Here is an 18,017-nt window from a genome sequence, read left to right as displayed (position 1 = left end):
ATGGGTGTTTAGGTATTTGCCCTGCTGCATACCTTCCTCGTGTGCGGTCCCTGGTTGCTGCTGTGAAGCTGTCCATGGTTTGTGAGGTCATTTGCAGCTGGTGCATGACTGTCCACGTGGTTCAGTGCTTGCAGTTTCAGTCAGGTGCCCTGAGCCTCAGATCCTGCACTGATTGTGCTGTAATGGTTTCTGTTTGTACTTAGGGCGTGCGCGGCCACACCTCCCCTGCTTTTATCAGGGTTAGGGTGTGTACTTCAAATGCTGTCCCCAGCCAATTGCTGAGGGGCAGCTCATATATAAAGTTCCCCTGCCCTATGGGCGGGGCCTGAGCTACACTCACAAAGCCCTTGAACTTTGCTATGTGTGTTTGTGTTCCTGCACCTCTCCTGTCTATGTTTTGGTATCAAAGTCCTTGCCTTGATTCCTGTTTTGTCCTGTTCTGGCGCCTGTCCTGGAGGTGGTATATCCAGGCCCGAATCCTTGATCCTGTACCTGTCCTGTACCTGAACCTGTCTGAGTTGTGTCTGCTGTGATTATGTTCCTGGAATCCCTCTGCATCTGGAGCCTCACACTCTGTGACTTTGAGTCTCCTGAAACTGGTGTTTCTGCTGAGCATCTACTACTCTGTGCTCTGACTACCATGCGGTGTTAACCCCGTCTGGCTCATGTCCAGTACGGCGGTGTTTGCACCATCACGCTTGAGTTCCTTCCTAGATCCTATGCCCGGAGCCTGACGAGCGCAGTCTGGAACCTGATGACCACTGTCTGGAGCTTGGAGCCTGATGACTCTGGTGGTGCCTGTAGGTCGTGTCGGATGTCCAGAACCGAACGACTCCTGTCTGATGTCTGCCGGTCACCCTGGGTCCAGATGTCCTGATATCCTGTCTGTACCCTGATGTCCTGCCTGTGCCTTGATGACCTCATGGACCCTGATGTCCTGATGTCCTGTCTGCTCCCTGATGTCCTCCCTGTGTCTGATATCCTGATGTAGCTGATGGCCTGGGCTGCCACGCCAGTGTCCCAGATGTCTGTCCAGTATTCCTGTGTCCTGATGGTCCTGAGGTCCTGAGGTCTTTCCTGAGTCCAGATGTCCTGTCTGTAACCTGATGTCTTGCCTGTACCCGGATGTCATCGTGTACCCTGATGTCCTGCCTGTGTCCTGATGTCCCGCCTATGTGTGCCTTGGTGATCCGTTGGTGCCTTGGGATCCACTGGGTGGTACCCTTTTGAGGTGTGGAATCGGGAGCCTGACATCGTCATGTTTTGTTTATGTACTGTGTCACTTTACTTTAGTAAACTTTACTTTCTCTATACCTGAAGTTGTGCGGTGTAATGAAGTCTTATGTGTCTCTTTCCTTGTCCACATGCTCAGCTGCCACATAACCCCGGTCTCTGCCCTCCCCTAGTTCAGGTAGGCCGGATTCCCCTCTGCATTTTAAAGGGTCCGTATTGCGTCCCCGGGGACGCGCGCCCCACGCCTTCTGAGGTTGGCTGGCTTGGGGGCGTCTATAGGCTGGGCCGCATCTGCGGCTGCGGCTGACCGTGACAGAAACATGAATGCTGCCAAGTACAGAGATATCCTGGATGAAAACCTCTTCCAGAGTGCTCTGGACCTCAGACTTGGCCGAAGGTTCAATGACCCTAAGCACACAGCTAAAATAACAAAGGAGCAGCTTCAGAACAACTCTGTGACCATTCTTGACCGGCCCAGCCAGAGCCCTGACCTAAACCCAACTGAGCATCTCTGAAGAGACCTGAAAATGGCGTCCACCAACGTTCATCATCCAACCTGACGGAACTGGAGAGGATCTGTGAGAAAGAATGGCCGAGGATCCCCAAATCCAGGGGTGGAAAACTTGTTGCATCATTCCTAAGAAGACTTATGGCTGTACGAGCTCAAAAGGGGCTTCTACTGCACACTGAGCAAAGGAGATGAAGACTTACGACCATGTCATATTTCAGGTTTTCTTTTTAATAAATTTGCAAAAATTTCTACATTTATGTTTTTTTCAGGCAAGATGGGGTGCAGAGTGTACATTAATGAGAAAAAAATAACTTAATAGAATTTACCAAATGACTGCAATGAAACAAAGAGTGAAAAATGTAAAGGGATCGGAATACTTTCTGCACCCACTGTATTTATCTATTATCTATTATCTTACTATTTACAATTATTAGGTTCTGATGAAGGACGTAGATCTGGGGATTTATTCTGACAGAATATAGGCTGAACTGGATGGACAAATGGCTTTTTTTGGCCTTACTAACTATGTTACTATCTATCTATCTATTATCTATCATCTATCTATCTATTATCTATCTATCTATCATTATATATCTATTATCTATCTATCTATCTATTATCTGTCTATTATCTATCTATTATCTATCTATTATCTATGTTATCTATCTATTATATATCTATCTATCTATTATCTATGTTATCTATCTATTATATATCTATCTATCTATTATCTATAATCTATCTATCTATCATCTATCTATTATCTATCTATCTATCTATCTATTATCTATCTATTATCTATCTATTATCTATTATCTATCTATCTATCATCTATCTATTATCTCTCTATTATCTATCTATTATCTATCTATCTATTATCTATCTATTATCTATCTATTATCTATCTATCTATCTATCTATCTATCATCTATCTATTATCTATCTATCTATTATCTATGTTATCTATCTATTATCTATCTATCTATTATCTATCTATCTATTATCTATCTATCTATCTATTATCTATTATCTATCTATTATCTATCTATTATCTATCTATCTATTATCTATCTATCTATCTATCTATCTATCTATCTATCTATCTATCTATTATCTATCTATCTATTATCTATCTATCTATCTATTATCTATCTATCTATCTATCTATTATCTATCTATCTATCTATTATCTATCATCTATCGGGGTGGAGACACATTTCTTTGGGGAGGTTTGTGTCTCCCCCATTCTCCGTGTGGTGGGTCCCCAGCTAATGGGGGGTGTTCTCCCCCTTTTTTTCCCTTCTAATATCTAATTTTAATGGGAATCCTCTGTGAAACGTGCGTGATAATGGGTCTTATATGTTTGGTGCGATTTGATTTTATTAGCATTATATTTATTGAACAATATTTGTGTCATTATATCAATGTGCTGCTATATTAACCCTCTATGTGCTGTGTATTTAGTTTCTCTGCTCATATTTATAAAGAAGTTGTAGCTTATCTGTCATTATAGGAATATATTGTAGCGCTGAGGTTTCGTTCCTTTGTAACATGCTTGAAAACGATAGACTTATGACTGTGGTATTTTATATTAACACAAGATGAAAACTGAATTATAACTGTGCTATAACACTGCTGTACGTTTATTTTTTCTTTATATATATATATATATATATATATATATAGCTGTGACTTAGTAGCGCTGAGGTTTCGTTCCTTTGTAACATGCTGTTTACTTGGATCTTTTTGCCTTTACTCAAGAGAGCGGGACAAGTCATGGATATGATTAACAAGGCTGTACACCTGTTCTATCATTACCAATAAATGCCCATTTTTCATTGCCTTCTTTATATCCATGCACTGCACTTTATGTGATGAATAATTCCTGTATCACTGCCTGCACTGTCAATTACAATGTGAATACAGGCTCTTACAATGATGATTAATGCAAATGATTATAATCAGGTATACGCTCTATATACCCGGCACCTTCACATGTTCACTGCTGAGAAAGGTTCCTGTTGGGGCCAAAACGTCGTCCTCTGGGCTGAATAAATAAGATCCTCTTCACTACAAACGGTGTGCGGCCTCCAATTCTTCTGGATTTTTATCTATCTCTCATCTATCTATCCATCCATCTATCTATCTATTTATTATCTATCCATTATCTGTCTATTATCTATCTATTATCTATCTATCTATCTATCTATCTATCTATCTATCTATTATCTATCCATTATCTGTCTATTATCTATCTATTATCTATCTATTATCTATCTATTATCTATCTATCTATTATCTGTCTATTATCTATCTATTATCTATCTATCTATCTATCTATTATCTATCTATCTATATATCTATTTATTATCTATCTATTATCTATCTATCTATTATCTATCTATCTATTATCTATCTATTATCTATCTATTATCTGTCTATTATCTATCTATTATCTATCTGTCTATTATCTATCTATTATCTATCTATTATCTGTCTATTATCTATCTATTATCTATCTATCTATTATCTATCTATCTATTATCTATCTATCTATATATCTATTTATTATCTATCTATTATCTATCTATCTATTATCTATCTATTATCTATCTATATATTATCTATCTATTATCTATCTATTATCTATCTATTTGTCTATCATCTATTTCTTATCCATCTATCTATCTATTATCTATCTATCTATTATCTATCTATTATCTATCTATTATCTGTCTATATATTATCTATCTATTATCTATCTATTATCTATCTATCTATTATCTATCTATTATCTATCTATTATCTATCATCTATTATCTATCTATTATCTATCTATATATCTATCTATATCCATCTATCTATCTATTATCTATCTATCTATCTATCTCTCTGTCTAACTATCTATCTATCTATTATCTATCTATCTATATATCTAACTATCAATATCCATCTATCTAACTATCTATCTATTATCTATCATCTATTATCTATCTATTATCTATTATCTATCTATCTATCTATTATCTATCTATTATCTATCTCTCTATCTATCTATCAAATCAAGTCAAATCAAATCAAATGAGCTTTATTGGCAGGACTAAGTACATGTTAGCATTGCCAAAGCATATGGTAAAAATACGGGGTGGGGGAGGGGGGCATATAGAGGTCCAGGGAATATCAAATTCCTTTTAGAGGATAGGGGATGTTTCCAGGGAGGGGTATAGGAGTCCATGACATATCAGGCTCTTTATCTATCTATTTATCTATTTATCTATCTATCTATCTATCTATCTATTATCTATCTATCTATCTATCTATCTATCTATCTATCTATCTATCTAGCACTGTGTCTATCCATCTATTATCTATCTCTATCTCTCTGTCTATTATCTATATCTATCTATCTATCTCTATCTATGTATTATCTATCTATCTATCTATTATCTATCTATTATCTATATCCATCTATTATCTATCTATTATCTATCTATCTCTATCTATGTATTATCTATCTATCTATTATCTATCTATCTATTATCTATCTATCTATCTATCTATCTATCTATCTATCTATCTATCTATCTATCTATCTATCTATCTATCTATCTATCTATTATCTGTCTATTATCTATCTATCTATCTATTTATCTATCTATCTCTCTCTATCTATCCATCCCTTTATCTTCCCCGTTCTTACACCATATGTCGGGCTTGGCCACAATTAGTCAGTGACTGCGTACAGTCGGACTTGCGCCCCTTTGTCAGCACATGGAGGTTCTTCTCTGCTCCACCAGACGGGCGTTAATAGGGCATTATTCTCCCGGCTAATGGTGATTATATGTGACAGGAACTGTGAAATTTGGGTGGGTGTGTGCATCGGGTCAGGTTGAAAGACTTTTTTTTTTCTTTACAGAATTGGCAATCACTCACAACAGCTTTTTATTTTACCTTCCTTAAAAAAACAGCCCACCCACACACTCCATCTTTCCAAGGAATAAAGCCGAACATTTTTTTTCCTTTTTCTATTACCCAACCCGATCATCAATTACTAGAATTCACTCTTCTCTATTTGATGTTTTGTATCACAAAATTGTGTTGTTTTTATTATTGAGGTATAGAATTATTTAGCAAGAAATGTCATTTTCTCCACACAATGAGCCGGAGAAACAAGAGAGCAAACACCGAGAAAAAAGAAAAGGAAAGGACGAGAAAGAAGAAAAAAGAAACAAGAGGAGAACAATCAACTGAAAAAAACAGAAAGGGAAAAACAAACCAAGAAAGAAGAAAAAGAAAAACAACTGAGGAAAAAGAAAAGAAAGAGACGAGAAAGAAGAAGAAACAAACAACCAAGAAACAAGAGGAGAACAAACAACCGGAAAAGCGGAAAGGGAAAAACAAACCAAGAAAAAAGAAAAAGAAAAACAACTGAAGAAAAAGACGACAAAGAAGAAGAAACAATCAATCTAGAAATAAAGAGGACAAACAACTGAGAAAGAAGAAAAGGAAACACAATTTGAGAAAAAAGAAAAAGAATAAGAGAAAATGAAAAGAGAAGAAAGACGAAATACCCAAAAACAGAGAAACAGGAGGAGAACAAACAACCGAGAAAGAAGAAAAGGGAGAAACAACCCGTGAAAGAAAGTGGATAAAAAAATTAGACAGAAAAAAGTAAAAACAACCAAGAAAGAAGAAAAGGAAAAGAACTGAGAAATATAAGAGGAAAAAGAATCAAGACTAGAAATGAAAAACAACCGAGAAAAAAGGAAAAACAAAAACAATCAAGAATGAAGAAAGGGAAAAACAACCGAGAAAAATGAAAATTAAAATCAATCGAGAACAGAGAAAAAAACTAACAAACAAGAAACAAGAGAAGGAGAAACAACTGAGGAAGAAGTGAAGGAAAAGCAAACCGAGACAGATGAAAAAGACAAACACAGAAAGGACAAAAAGAAAAACTAATCAAGAAAAAAGTGGACAAGAAACTGAGAAAAAAAAGGAAAAACAATTGAGAACAGAAAAGAAGAAAAACCAACCGAGCAAAGAAAAGAAGGAAAAACAATTGAGAAAAAAAAGGGAAAAGCTATCAAAAAAAGAAAATAACGGAAAACAACCAAGTAAAAATAAAAGGATAAACAATTGAGAAAGAAAAAAAACCAACAAAGATAAAGAACATAGAACCATGAAAAAAGGAAAAACATCCCAGTAAGAAGAAAAGGACAAACAGCCAAGAAAGAAAAATGGACCAAAACTTCACCGAAAATGTAAAAGTTCTGACATTTGTAAGATTGTACAGTGTTACTGTCTTGCGTTCTCAGCCTCATACAGGTGTCCAGCTTTCTATATTCCCTGAGAGGCTCGGTGACTTTCTGGTATAATTGGTTTACATGCTATTTTGCTTGTAAGACCTCCACTTGCTGTCAGTGAAGGTTTAGAGGCTGCAGATACAATGGTATCCCGCCTGGACAATGCTGGGGAGCCTGACTGATACATTGTAGCAAACTCCCTGCGACACTTCTTTAGCTCGCGGAGCATTGCCTGCACCGGATGCATTTGTAACCACTTCTCCTTTAAGAGCAAAACTAGATCCGTCTGAGCCTGAGGCTCCAAATGGAAAGAAAAGCAAAGTATCGTCCTAAACGTGGCCGCGATCTGTCACATGTGGAGCCCCGGTCACTTCTGCATTTTGCGCCTTTTTTTCTATAATTGTTGGTGTTTTTCATTTTCTTCCTTTAATTTCTTCCTGATGTTTTAAAATTCTATTTGAAATAAAATAAACAATAAAATATATTTAGAAATCAGGACGTGATGTAAATATCCTGCAGAGCAACGTCCCCTCTGTGACGGAGATTCTCCGGAGAAGCCGCGATACCGGGGAGGAAACATCAGAATAAATCGCCGCACACAAGTCTGATCATTGTTTATTATTTATTTCCAGGCTACCGGACGGTGTGCGGGGTGAACGGGCCCCTGGTGGTGCTGGATAATGTGAAGGTACGGAGACGACGGGGGCGTGGGGGGGTCATGGGGAACGTAGATAGATAGATAGATAGATAGATAGATAGATAGATAATAGATAGATAACAGATAGATAGATAGATAGATAGATAGATAATAGATAGATAGATAATAGATAGATAATAGATAGATAGATAATAGATAGATAGATAATAGATAGATAATAGATAGATAGATAGATAGATAGATAGATAGATAGATAATAGATAGATAATAGATAATAGATAGATAGATAGATAATAGATAGATAGATAGATAGATAATAGATAGATAATAGATAGATAGATAGATAATAGATAGATAGATAGATAATAGATAGATAGATAGATAGATAATAGATAGATAATAGATAGATAATAGATAGATAGATAGATAATAGATAGATAGATAGATAGATAATAGATAGATAATAGATAGATAATAGATAGATAATAGATAGATAGATAATAGATAGATAGATAGATAATAGATAGATAATAGATAGATAGATAGATAATAGATAGATAATAGATAGATAGATAGATAATAGATAGATAGATAGATAATAGATAGATAGATAGATAATAGATAGATAATAGATAGATAGATAGATAGATAATAGATAGATAGATAATAGATAGATAGATAATAGATAATAGATAATAGATAATAGATAGATAATAGATAGATAGATAGATAGATAATAGATAGATAGATAGATAATAGATAGATAGATAGATAGATAATAGATAGATAGATAGATAATAGATAGATAATAGATAGATAGATAGATAGATAGATAGATAGATAGATAGATAATAGATAGATAGATAATAGATAGATGATAGATAATAGATAGATAAAAGATAGATAATAGATAGATAATAGATAGATAATAGATAGATAATAAATAGATAGATAGATAATAGACAGATAGATAATAGATAGATAATAGATAAAATATAGATAATAGATAGATAATAGATAATAGATAGATAAAAGATAGATAATATATAGATAGATAATAGAAAATAGATAATTAGGTAGATAGATAATAGATAGATAGATAATAGAAAATAGATAGATAATTAGGTAGATAGATAATAGATAGATAATAGATAGATAAACTCTCTCTCTCTATATATATATATATAATCACCAGTTGGGCTTCTGGCCGTTGTCCCCGAATCCCATAATGCATTGCGGCAGTGTCACTTGCGCCGGCGCAGTTCGTGGCCACTGCACATGTCAGCACCACTAAGCATACACAGATGTTAATCTCACCGCACTCCCGATGCCATGGCATCGGGCCTATTTCTAGTAGATAGATAAGATAATACATAGATAATATATTAATAGATAGATAATAGATAAAACGAAAAGCGCACTGGCGCTAAAAAGAGCATGAAGCCGCTGATATCGCTACAAGCACCGTGCCGACTATGTCAGAATCACAAAGATCATAAAAAGGAGGTATAGATATCGCGCTACAGTTCTTGACCAATATTAGAACAATTATTATCCCCAAAAGCCCCTCTAGTGAAATGTCCCACCACTCGGGCTCCGTGTTTGTAGCACAATGAACACCCAATAGCGGCGGTCACTTATCGGGCGCTGACAATGTAATGTGTGCGGGTTGTATTCCCGCTGTATACTGCTGCTATCATTACTAATATGATTGTACGAGCTGTGGACACTTACTGCACCGCTAGTATATCAGGACCATGTCAGCAGCAGATCATGAGCAAGACCGAGTTCTTACCGAGCTCGCAATTCTAAGGTGGCCGCTTCTTGTAAATTCTATCAAAAGTGCAGGTGGTAGCCTGGTAATAGTATCTGACACTCCGGTGTCTATTCAGAGAGATAGATAGACTTCAGGCAGTCATTGCCAACAAAGGGTTTTCAACCAAGTACTAAAAATGAACATTTTATTTAAAATTACTTAATTTGTCCAATTACTTTTAGTCCCTTTAAAAACAGGGTGGCACATGTTAAGGAGCTGAAACTCCTAAACCCTTCATCCAATTTTAATGTGGATGCCCTCAAATGAAAGCTGAAAGTCTGAACTTCAACTGCATCTGAATTGTTTTGTTTAAAATTCATTCTGGTAATGTCTATAACCAAAATTAGAAAAATGTTGTCTCTGTCCAAATATATATGGACTTAACTGTATAGATAATAGATAATAGATAGCTAATAAATAATAGATGGATAATATATAGATAATAGATAGATAGATAGATAGATAGATAATTGATAATAGATAGATAATAAAGAGATAATATATATATACATATATAGATAGATAATAAATAGATAACAGATAGATAATAGATACTAAATAGATAGATAATAGATAGATGAAAGATATAGCTATCTACCAATAAATATATAGTGATTTGCCCCCTTCACATTTTACGTTTTTTGCTGCCTCACAACCTGAGATTTAGGTGAACCTCCATCCCACTCTCAAATCATTGATGGACTGAAGCAGGTTTTGCTAAAGAATATCCCTGCATTTCGCATCATCCATCTTTCACTTGACGCAACCATTTTCCGTTTCCCTGCTGCCAAAAACATCCCCACAGCATGATGCTGCCACCACGTTTCACTGTGGGGATGGTGTTCTTGGGGTGACGAGCTGTGCTGGTTTGACGTCAGACTTAGTGTTTACCTTGGTGGCCAAAAAGTTTGATTTTGTTCTCATCTGACCACAGCGCCTTCCTCCATACATTTGGGAAGTTTCCCACATGTCTTTTGGATAACTCAAAACGAGTTTTACAATATTTGTAAGTAAAGGCTTTTTTCTGCCCACTCTTCGGTAAGGGCCATTTCTATGGAGTGTGCGGCTTATTGTGGTCATATAGACAGATACTCCAGTTTCTGCTTGAGAACTCTGCAGCACCTTCAGGGTTACCTTTGGTCTCTGTGCTGCCTCTCTGATTAATGCCCTACTTGCCGGGCTTAACATTTTTTGGAGGCCTTCCCTTGGCAGGTTTGTGGTGGTACCATGTTCTTTCCATTTGGTGGTGAACCCAACCCTGACTTGTACTTCTGAACAACTTTGTCTCTGACTTGTTTGGAGATCTCCTTGGTCTTCGTGGTGTTGTTTGGAGATCTCCTAGGTCTTCATAGTGTTGTTTGGAGATCTAAGTCTTGATGGTGTTGTTTGGAGATCTCATTGGTCTTCATGGTGGTGTTTGGAGATCTCTTTGGACTTCATGGTGCAGTTTAGAGATCTCATTGGTCTTGATGGTGTTGTTTGGAGATCTCCTTAGTCTTCATGGTGTTGTTTGGAGATCTCCTTAGTCTTCATGATGTTGTTTGGAGATCTCCTTGGTCTTCATGGGGGTGTTTGGAGATCACCTTGATCTTCATGGTGTTGTTTGGAGATCTCCTTAGTCTTCATGGTGTTGTTTGGAGATCTCCTTAGTCTATATAATGTTGTTTGGAGATCTCCTTGATCTTCATGGTGTTGTTTGGAGATCTCCTTAGTCTTCATGATGTTGTTTGGAGATCTCCTTGGTCTTTATGGTGTTGTTTGGAGATCTCCTTGGTCTTCATAGTGTTGTTTGGAGATCTCCTTGGTCTTCATGGTGTTGTTTGGAGATCTCCTTGGTCTTCATGGTGTTGTTTGGAGATCTCCTTGGTCTTCATAGTGTTGTTTGGAGATCTCCTTGGTCTTCATGGCGTTGTTTGGAGATCTCCTTAGTCTATATGATGTTGTTTGGATATCTCCTAAAGGTACCGTCACATTTAGCGATGCTGCAGCGATCTAGACAACGATCCTGATCGCTGCAGCGTCGCTGTGTGGTCGCTGGAGAGCTGTCACAAAGACAGCTCTCCAGCGACCAACTATGCCGGTCCCCGGGTAACCAGGGTAAATATCGGGTTACTAAGCACAGGGCCTCAGGGCCGCGCTTAGTAACCCGATGTTTACCCTGGTTACCAGCGTAAATGTAAAAAAAAACAAACACTACATACTTACATTCCGGTGTCTGTCCCCCGGCGCTGTGCTTCTCCGCACTGACTGTGAGCGCCAGCCGGAAACCACAGCGGTGACGTCACCGCTGTGCTCTGCTTTCCGGCCGGCGCTTACACAGTGCAGAGAAGCACAGCGCCGGGGGACAGACTCCGAAATGTAAGTATGTAGTGTTTGTTTTTTTACGTTTACGCTGGTAACCAGGGTAAACATCGGGTTACTGAGTGCGGCCCTGCGCTTAGTAACCCGATGTTTACCCTGGTTACCAGTGAAGACATCGCTGAATCGGCGTCACACACGCCGATTCAGCGATGTCTGCGGGAGATCCAGCGACGAAATAAAGTGCTGGACTTTCTGCAGTGACCAACGACATCACAGCAGGATCCTGATCGCTGCTGCCTGTCAAACTCAACGATATCGCTATCCAGGATGCTGCAACGTCACGGATCGCTAGCGATATCGTTCAGTGTGACGGTACCTTTAGTCTATATGATGTTGTTTGGAGATCTCCTTGGTCTATATGATGTTGTTTGGAGATTTTCTTTGTCTTCATGGTGTTGTTTGGAGATCTCCTTGGTCTTCATGGTGTTGTTTGGAGATCTCCTTGGTCTTCATGATGTTGTTTGGAGATCTCATTAGTCTATATGATGTTGTTTGAAGATCTTCTTTGTCTTCATGGTGTTGTTTGGAGATCTCCTTGGTCTTCATGGTGTTGTTTGGAGATCTCCTTGGTCTTCATAGTGTTGTTTGGAGATCTCCTTGGTCTTCATGATGTTGTTTGGAGATCTCCTTAGTCTATATGATGTTGTTTGGAGATCTTCTTTGTCTTCATGGTGTTGTTTGGAGATCTCCTTGGTCTTCATGGTGTTGTTTGGAGATCTCCTTAGTCTTCATGGTGTTGTTTGGAGATCTCCTTGATCTTCATGGTGTTCTTTGGAGATCTCCTTGGTCTTCATGGTGTTGTTTGGAGATCTCCTTAGTCTTCATGATGTTGTTTGGAGAGCTCCTTAGTTTATATGATGTTGTTTGGAGATCTCCTTGGTCTTCATGATGTTGTTTGGAGATCTCCTTAGTCTATATGATGTTGTTTGGAGATCTTCTTTGTCTTCATGGTGTTGTTTGGAGATCTCCTTGGTCTTCATGGTGTTGTTTGGTTAGTGGTGCTTCTTGTTGTGTTGCAGCCTCTATTTTCTTTCAGAAAAGGTAAAGTTTATATACTGACAGACATGGGACACTGAGATTGCACACAGGGGGACGTCCTGTCACTAAGCATGGGACTTATAAAGGGAATTGCTTGCACCAGAAATTTTTAGGGGCTTCATAGCAAAAGGGGTGAATAGATATGCACATGACAATTTTTAGTTATTTAATCCCATAAATTTAATCTATGTCTACATTTTTCTGACTTCACCAATTTACACTATTTCGTGCTGATGCATCACACACAAATCAGATTACAAATATATTTACACACAGGTTATAATGTAACAAAACAGGTAAAAATCCAAGGGGGTGAAAACTTTATTCTGGACGTTGCACAAACAAATTGCAACATTTCGATCAGTTTCCCCTGAGAATTCTGCTTGGTGAGCGGGGATTGTTCCTCGTGTGGATTGTTCAGAGCCCACGGCGATGTTCCGATTCCGGCTTTGACCTGTGCGGATCAGTAACACGGCGGCCATATTACTGTATGGGCTGCACTTTCTCCTCCATTGCTTACAGTGTACACAGTGACTGCCGTCAGTGCACAGAATTCGCACCCTTGGGTGGGTGACATCGGGGGTCACTTTCCCTGGGTCAGGATAGATCGAGTGCTTCTGTATAGTAAACAGCACAAGCAGCAGCACAATCAGCCTGTTATGGGGAACACAAGCCGAGCCCTGCGGCAGCCGAGGAAGCGCTGTGTACACTGATCACATTGCACAATGATGGAGGTGAGCGCCAGGGTCGGGCGTGTCACCGGGAGCAAATGTGTGTCTGCAGACCTGTAAGCTGGGGGCATCGTCCCTCCATGTATGCAGTGAGTATACATACAGTACAGTATACAGCACACATACAGCACATACAGTACACATACAGAACACACAGCACACATACAACACACATACAGTATAGTATACAGCACACATACAGCACATACAGTACACATACTGAACACACACAGCACACATACAACACACATACAGTGCACATACAGTAAACATACAGAACACACAGAACACATACAACACACATACAGTGCACATACAGTACACATACAGAACACACACAGCACACATACAGTACACATACAGAACACATACAGAACACACAGCACACATACAGAACACACACAACACACAGCACACATACAACACACATACAGTGCACATACAGTACAGTAGACAGCACACATACAGCACATACAGTACACATTCAGAACACACACAACACACAGCACACATACAGAACACACACAACACACATACAACACACATACAGTACAGTATACACTACACATACAGCACATACAGTACACATACAGAACACACAAAACAGATTTAGAATACATAGGGAATACATCCAGCAAACAATCAGAAAACATACAGAACACACACAACTCACACATAGAGAACACACACAGCACACATACAGCTCACACATACAGCACACAAGCAGAAAACAGAGAACACATACAGCAACATACAGCACACATACAGAACACATACAGCACACATACAGCACACATACATAACACACATACAGAACATATACAGAACACATACATAACACACAAAGAACACATACAGCAACATACAGAACACATACAGAGAACACATACATAACACACATAGAACACATACAGCAACATACAAAACACACAGCACACATACAGAACACACACACAGCACACAAGCAGAAAACATAGAGAACACATACAGAACACATACAGTACACATACAGTACACATACAGCACACACATAGAGCACACATACAGCACACATACAGAACACACATACAGAACACACATACAGCTCATATACAACACACATACAGAACACATACAGTACACATACTGCACACAAACAGCACACATATAGAGCACACAGAGCACACATAGAGAACACATACAGCACACATACAGAATACATACATAACACACATACAGCTCATATACAGCACACATACAGAACACATACAGAACACACACACAGCATACAAGCAGAAAACAGAGAACACATGCAGCAACATACAGCACACATACAGAACACACATAGAGCACACATACAGAACACATACAGCACACATACAGAAAGCACACATAGAGAACACATACAGAACACACAAAACATATACAGCACACATATAGCACTCATACAGCACACATACAGAACACATACAGAACACAAGCAGAAAACATAGAGAACACATACAGCACACATACAACACACACACAACACACATGCAGCACATATAGAGAACACATACAACACACATACAGAACGCACACACAACACACATACATAACACACACAGCACACATACAGCAGACATACACCACACATACAGAACACGTACAGCACATATAGAGCACACATACAGAACACACAACACACATACAGCACACATACAGAATACATACAACACACATACAGAACACACACAGCACACGTACAGCAGACATACAGCACACATACATCACACATACAGAACACATACAGCACTAATACATAACACACAGCACACGTACTGCAGACATACAGCAGACATACACCGCACATACAGAACACAAACAGAACACATACAGCACACATACAGCACACGCAGCACATATAAAGAACACATACAGCAACATACAGCACACATAAAGAACACATACAGCACACATGCAGCACACATACAGCTCATATACAGCATACATATAGCACACATAAAGAACACATACAGCAAACATACAGCCCACATACAGCATACTGTAAGATTGCTCTCACTAAGTGTATTGGAGGACACTCGCTTGGCACGGGATTAATGTAGTCAGGCACGATTTTTGAACACGAAACAGTCCATATGGTTTATTAAAGGGTCATAAACCGGGTTATGCACAGTCCATATTATACATTCCATAGAACACAATAGGCACCAACTGGTGATATTAACTTGCAGCTTTATATTGTACACTTCATATACGGCTTTGACTCACGGACACTAAACATGCTGGACCTCTCACTTCGTCCAGTTACCATGGGTGTCCGTACGCCGTACACTCCACCAATGTCCCAAGTCACATACAGCGCATATGACACTGGGTCACGGTCTCTAAACACGCTGAACCTCACTCCGTTCAGTCACCGTGGGAGACCACACAGCTCATAGAACATTACAAGCACCAACAGTCTGTATAGGTACCTGACGGGAGCTCCTGCTCCACCTGCTGACACCTCATCAGTCCACTCCTCCGGGAAAGCTGCCTCACAGGGATCACCAACTTGCCTGGGCGGCATATCTTAGTCAGTCCAGACCCACCGAAGGACAGTAGCTTCCCCACATGAACCGCACATGTGACCTGTCCAGGTGCCATTCAGGACCTCGTCCAACACCCCAGGCCACCAGCAAGTCCAAAGCCCCACCATGTGCTCTTCAGGACTCTTACTCCCAGGATATCCAACACAGGCTGTACAGTATGCTATTCAGGACTCCTACTCCCAGGAAATCCAACACAGGTGGTTCAGTGTGCTATTCAGGGATCCGGTCCTACTCCCAGGACCTCCCAACACACAGGCTCTCCAGGACCTTCCACTGGAACCACACGGGAACACGTGACCCACACCCTGGTCACATTATATACCCTTAACCACTCCCCTGGATGGGAGTGTGGATGTGTGGCTAGTTTGTCCCACCCATCTCACACAACTAGCCTAGTAAGTCTCCCTTACAGCTACACCATAAATATACACACTTGAGGGACTACAGGTCCCAGAACAAGAACATTGCAAAAGACTTACTACGCAGACTCCCTCTGCGACACATATCGGCCATTTACAACACAGCCAGTCACTGTTTCACCACGATTATCACAATAGATATGCCTCCATGCACATCCCAAAGAGCACTCACAGCGCCCCCTAGCTGTCACAGGGGTCACTGCATCACAATACATACAGCGCACATACAGCACACGCAGCACACATACAGCACACATAAAGAACACATACAGCACACATACAGCACACATACAGAACACATACAGAACATATACAACCCTCATACAGCTCACCTACAGCATACATACAGCACACGCAGAACACATACAGCACACATAAAGAACACATACAGAACATATACAGAAAACACAAAGCACACGTACAGTACACTTACAGAACACATACAGCACACATACCTCATACATACAGCACATGCAGCACACATACAGCACACATAAAGAACACATACAGCACACATATAGAACACATACAGAACATATACAACCCACATACAGCTCACATACAGCATACATACAGCACACATACAGCACACCCACCACACATACAGCACACATAAAGAACACATACAGCATACATACAGAACACACACAGAACATATACAGAAAACACAAAGCACACGTACAGTACACATACAGAACACATACAGCACACATACAGCTCACATACAGCATACATACATCACACATACAGCACACGCACCACACATAAAGAACACATACAGCATTACATACAGCACACATACAGAACATATACAGAAAACAAAAAGCACACATACAGAACACATACAGCACACATACAGCACACATACAGCACACATACAGAACATATACAGAAGACAAAAAGCACACGTACAGTACACATACAGAACACATACAGCACACATACAGCACACATACAGAACCAAGTGGTGACAAAGGCCAGGAGACAAGGAACTGACTGAAGATGAGGTGGTGTCAGCTATTCTCGCCTCGTCCATTCAGGGGTTTCAAACGTACTGGGTAACGGTCCAGCAAGGTTCACCGCAGGTGTGGCCCAGGGACTCATAGTTGGTGGTACCAAATCAGTTCAGGATGGAGCTGTTGCCGATTGCATACAAGATTCTGATGGCTAGACATCTAGAGATCACAAATGCAAAGGCCGGGCTAGTCCAGCATTTCTACTGGACAGAGACAAGGGCTGTAGAGGCTGTCTACTGATATTCGTACTATACCTGTGTGAGAGTGGGGAACGTGGGATGGCGCCCCGAAGCCCCACTGGTAACTCCACCCATTATTGAAGAAGCCTTTCAGAAGGGTGGTTGTGGATTTGGTT

At 39.5% G+C, this 18,017-nt stretch overlaps 1 protein-coding gene across 1 annotated transcript in view; it reads left to right on the top strand.

Annotated features, from left to right (window-relative positions):
* Positions 1 to 18,017, top strand: part of ATP6V1B1 (ATPase H+ transporting V1 subunit B1) — a 136,764-nt gene that overhangs the window by 67,661 nt on the left and 51,086 nt on the right. Inside the window, exon 2 of the mRNA XM_069745112.1 lies at positions 7,683 to 7,738. Within this exon, the coding sequence (XP_069601213.1) occupies positions 7,683 to 7,738 (56 nt within the window). The remainder of the gene's footprint in view (positions 1 to 7,682; positions 7,739 to 18,017) is intronic.

This window comes from Ranitomeya imitator, chromosome 1 (genome assembly GCF_032444005.1).
Source record: "Ranitomeya imitator isolate aRanImi1 chromosome 1, aRanImi1.pri, whole genome shotgun sequence".
Taxonomy (NCBI): Eukaryota; Metazoa; Chordata; class Amphibia; order Anura; family Dendrobatidae; genus Ranitomeya; species Ranitomeya imitator.
This window is presented reverse-complemented; position numbering and strand designations above follow the sequence as displayed.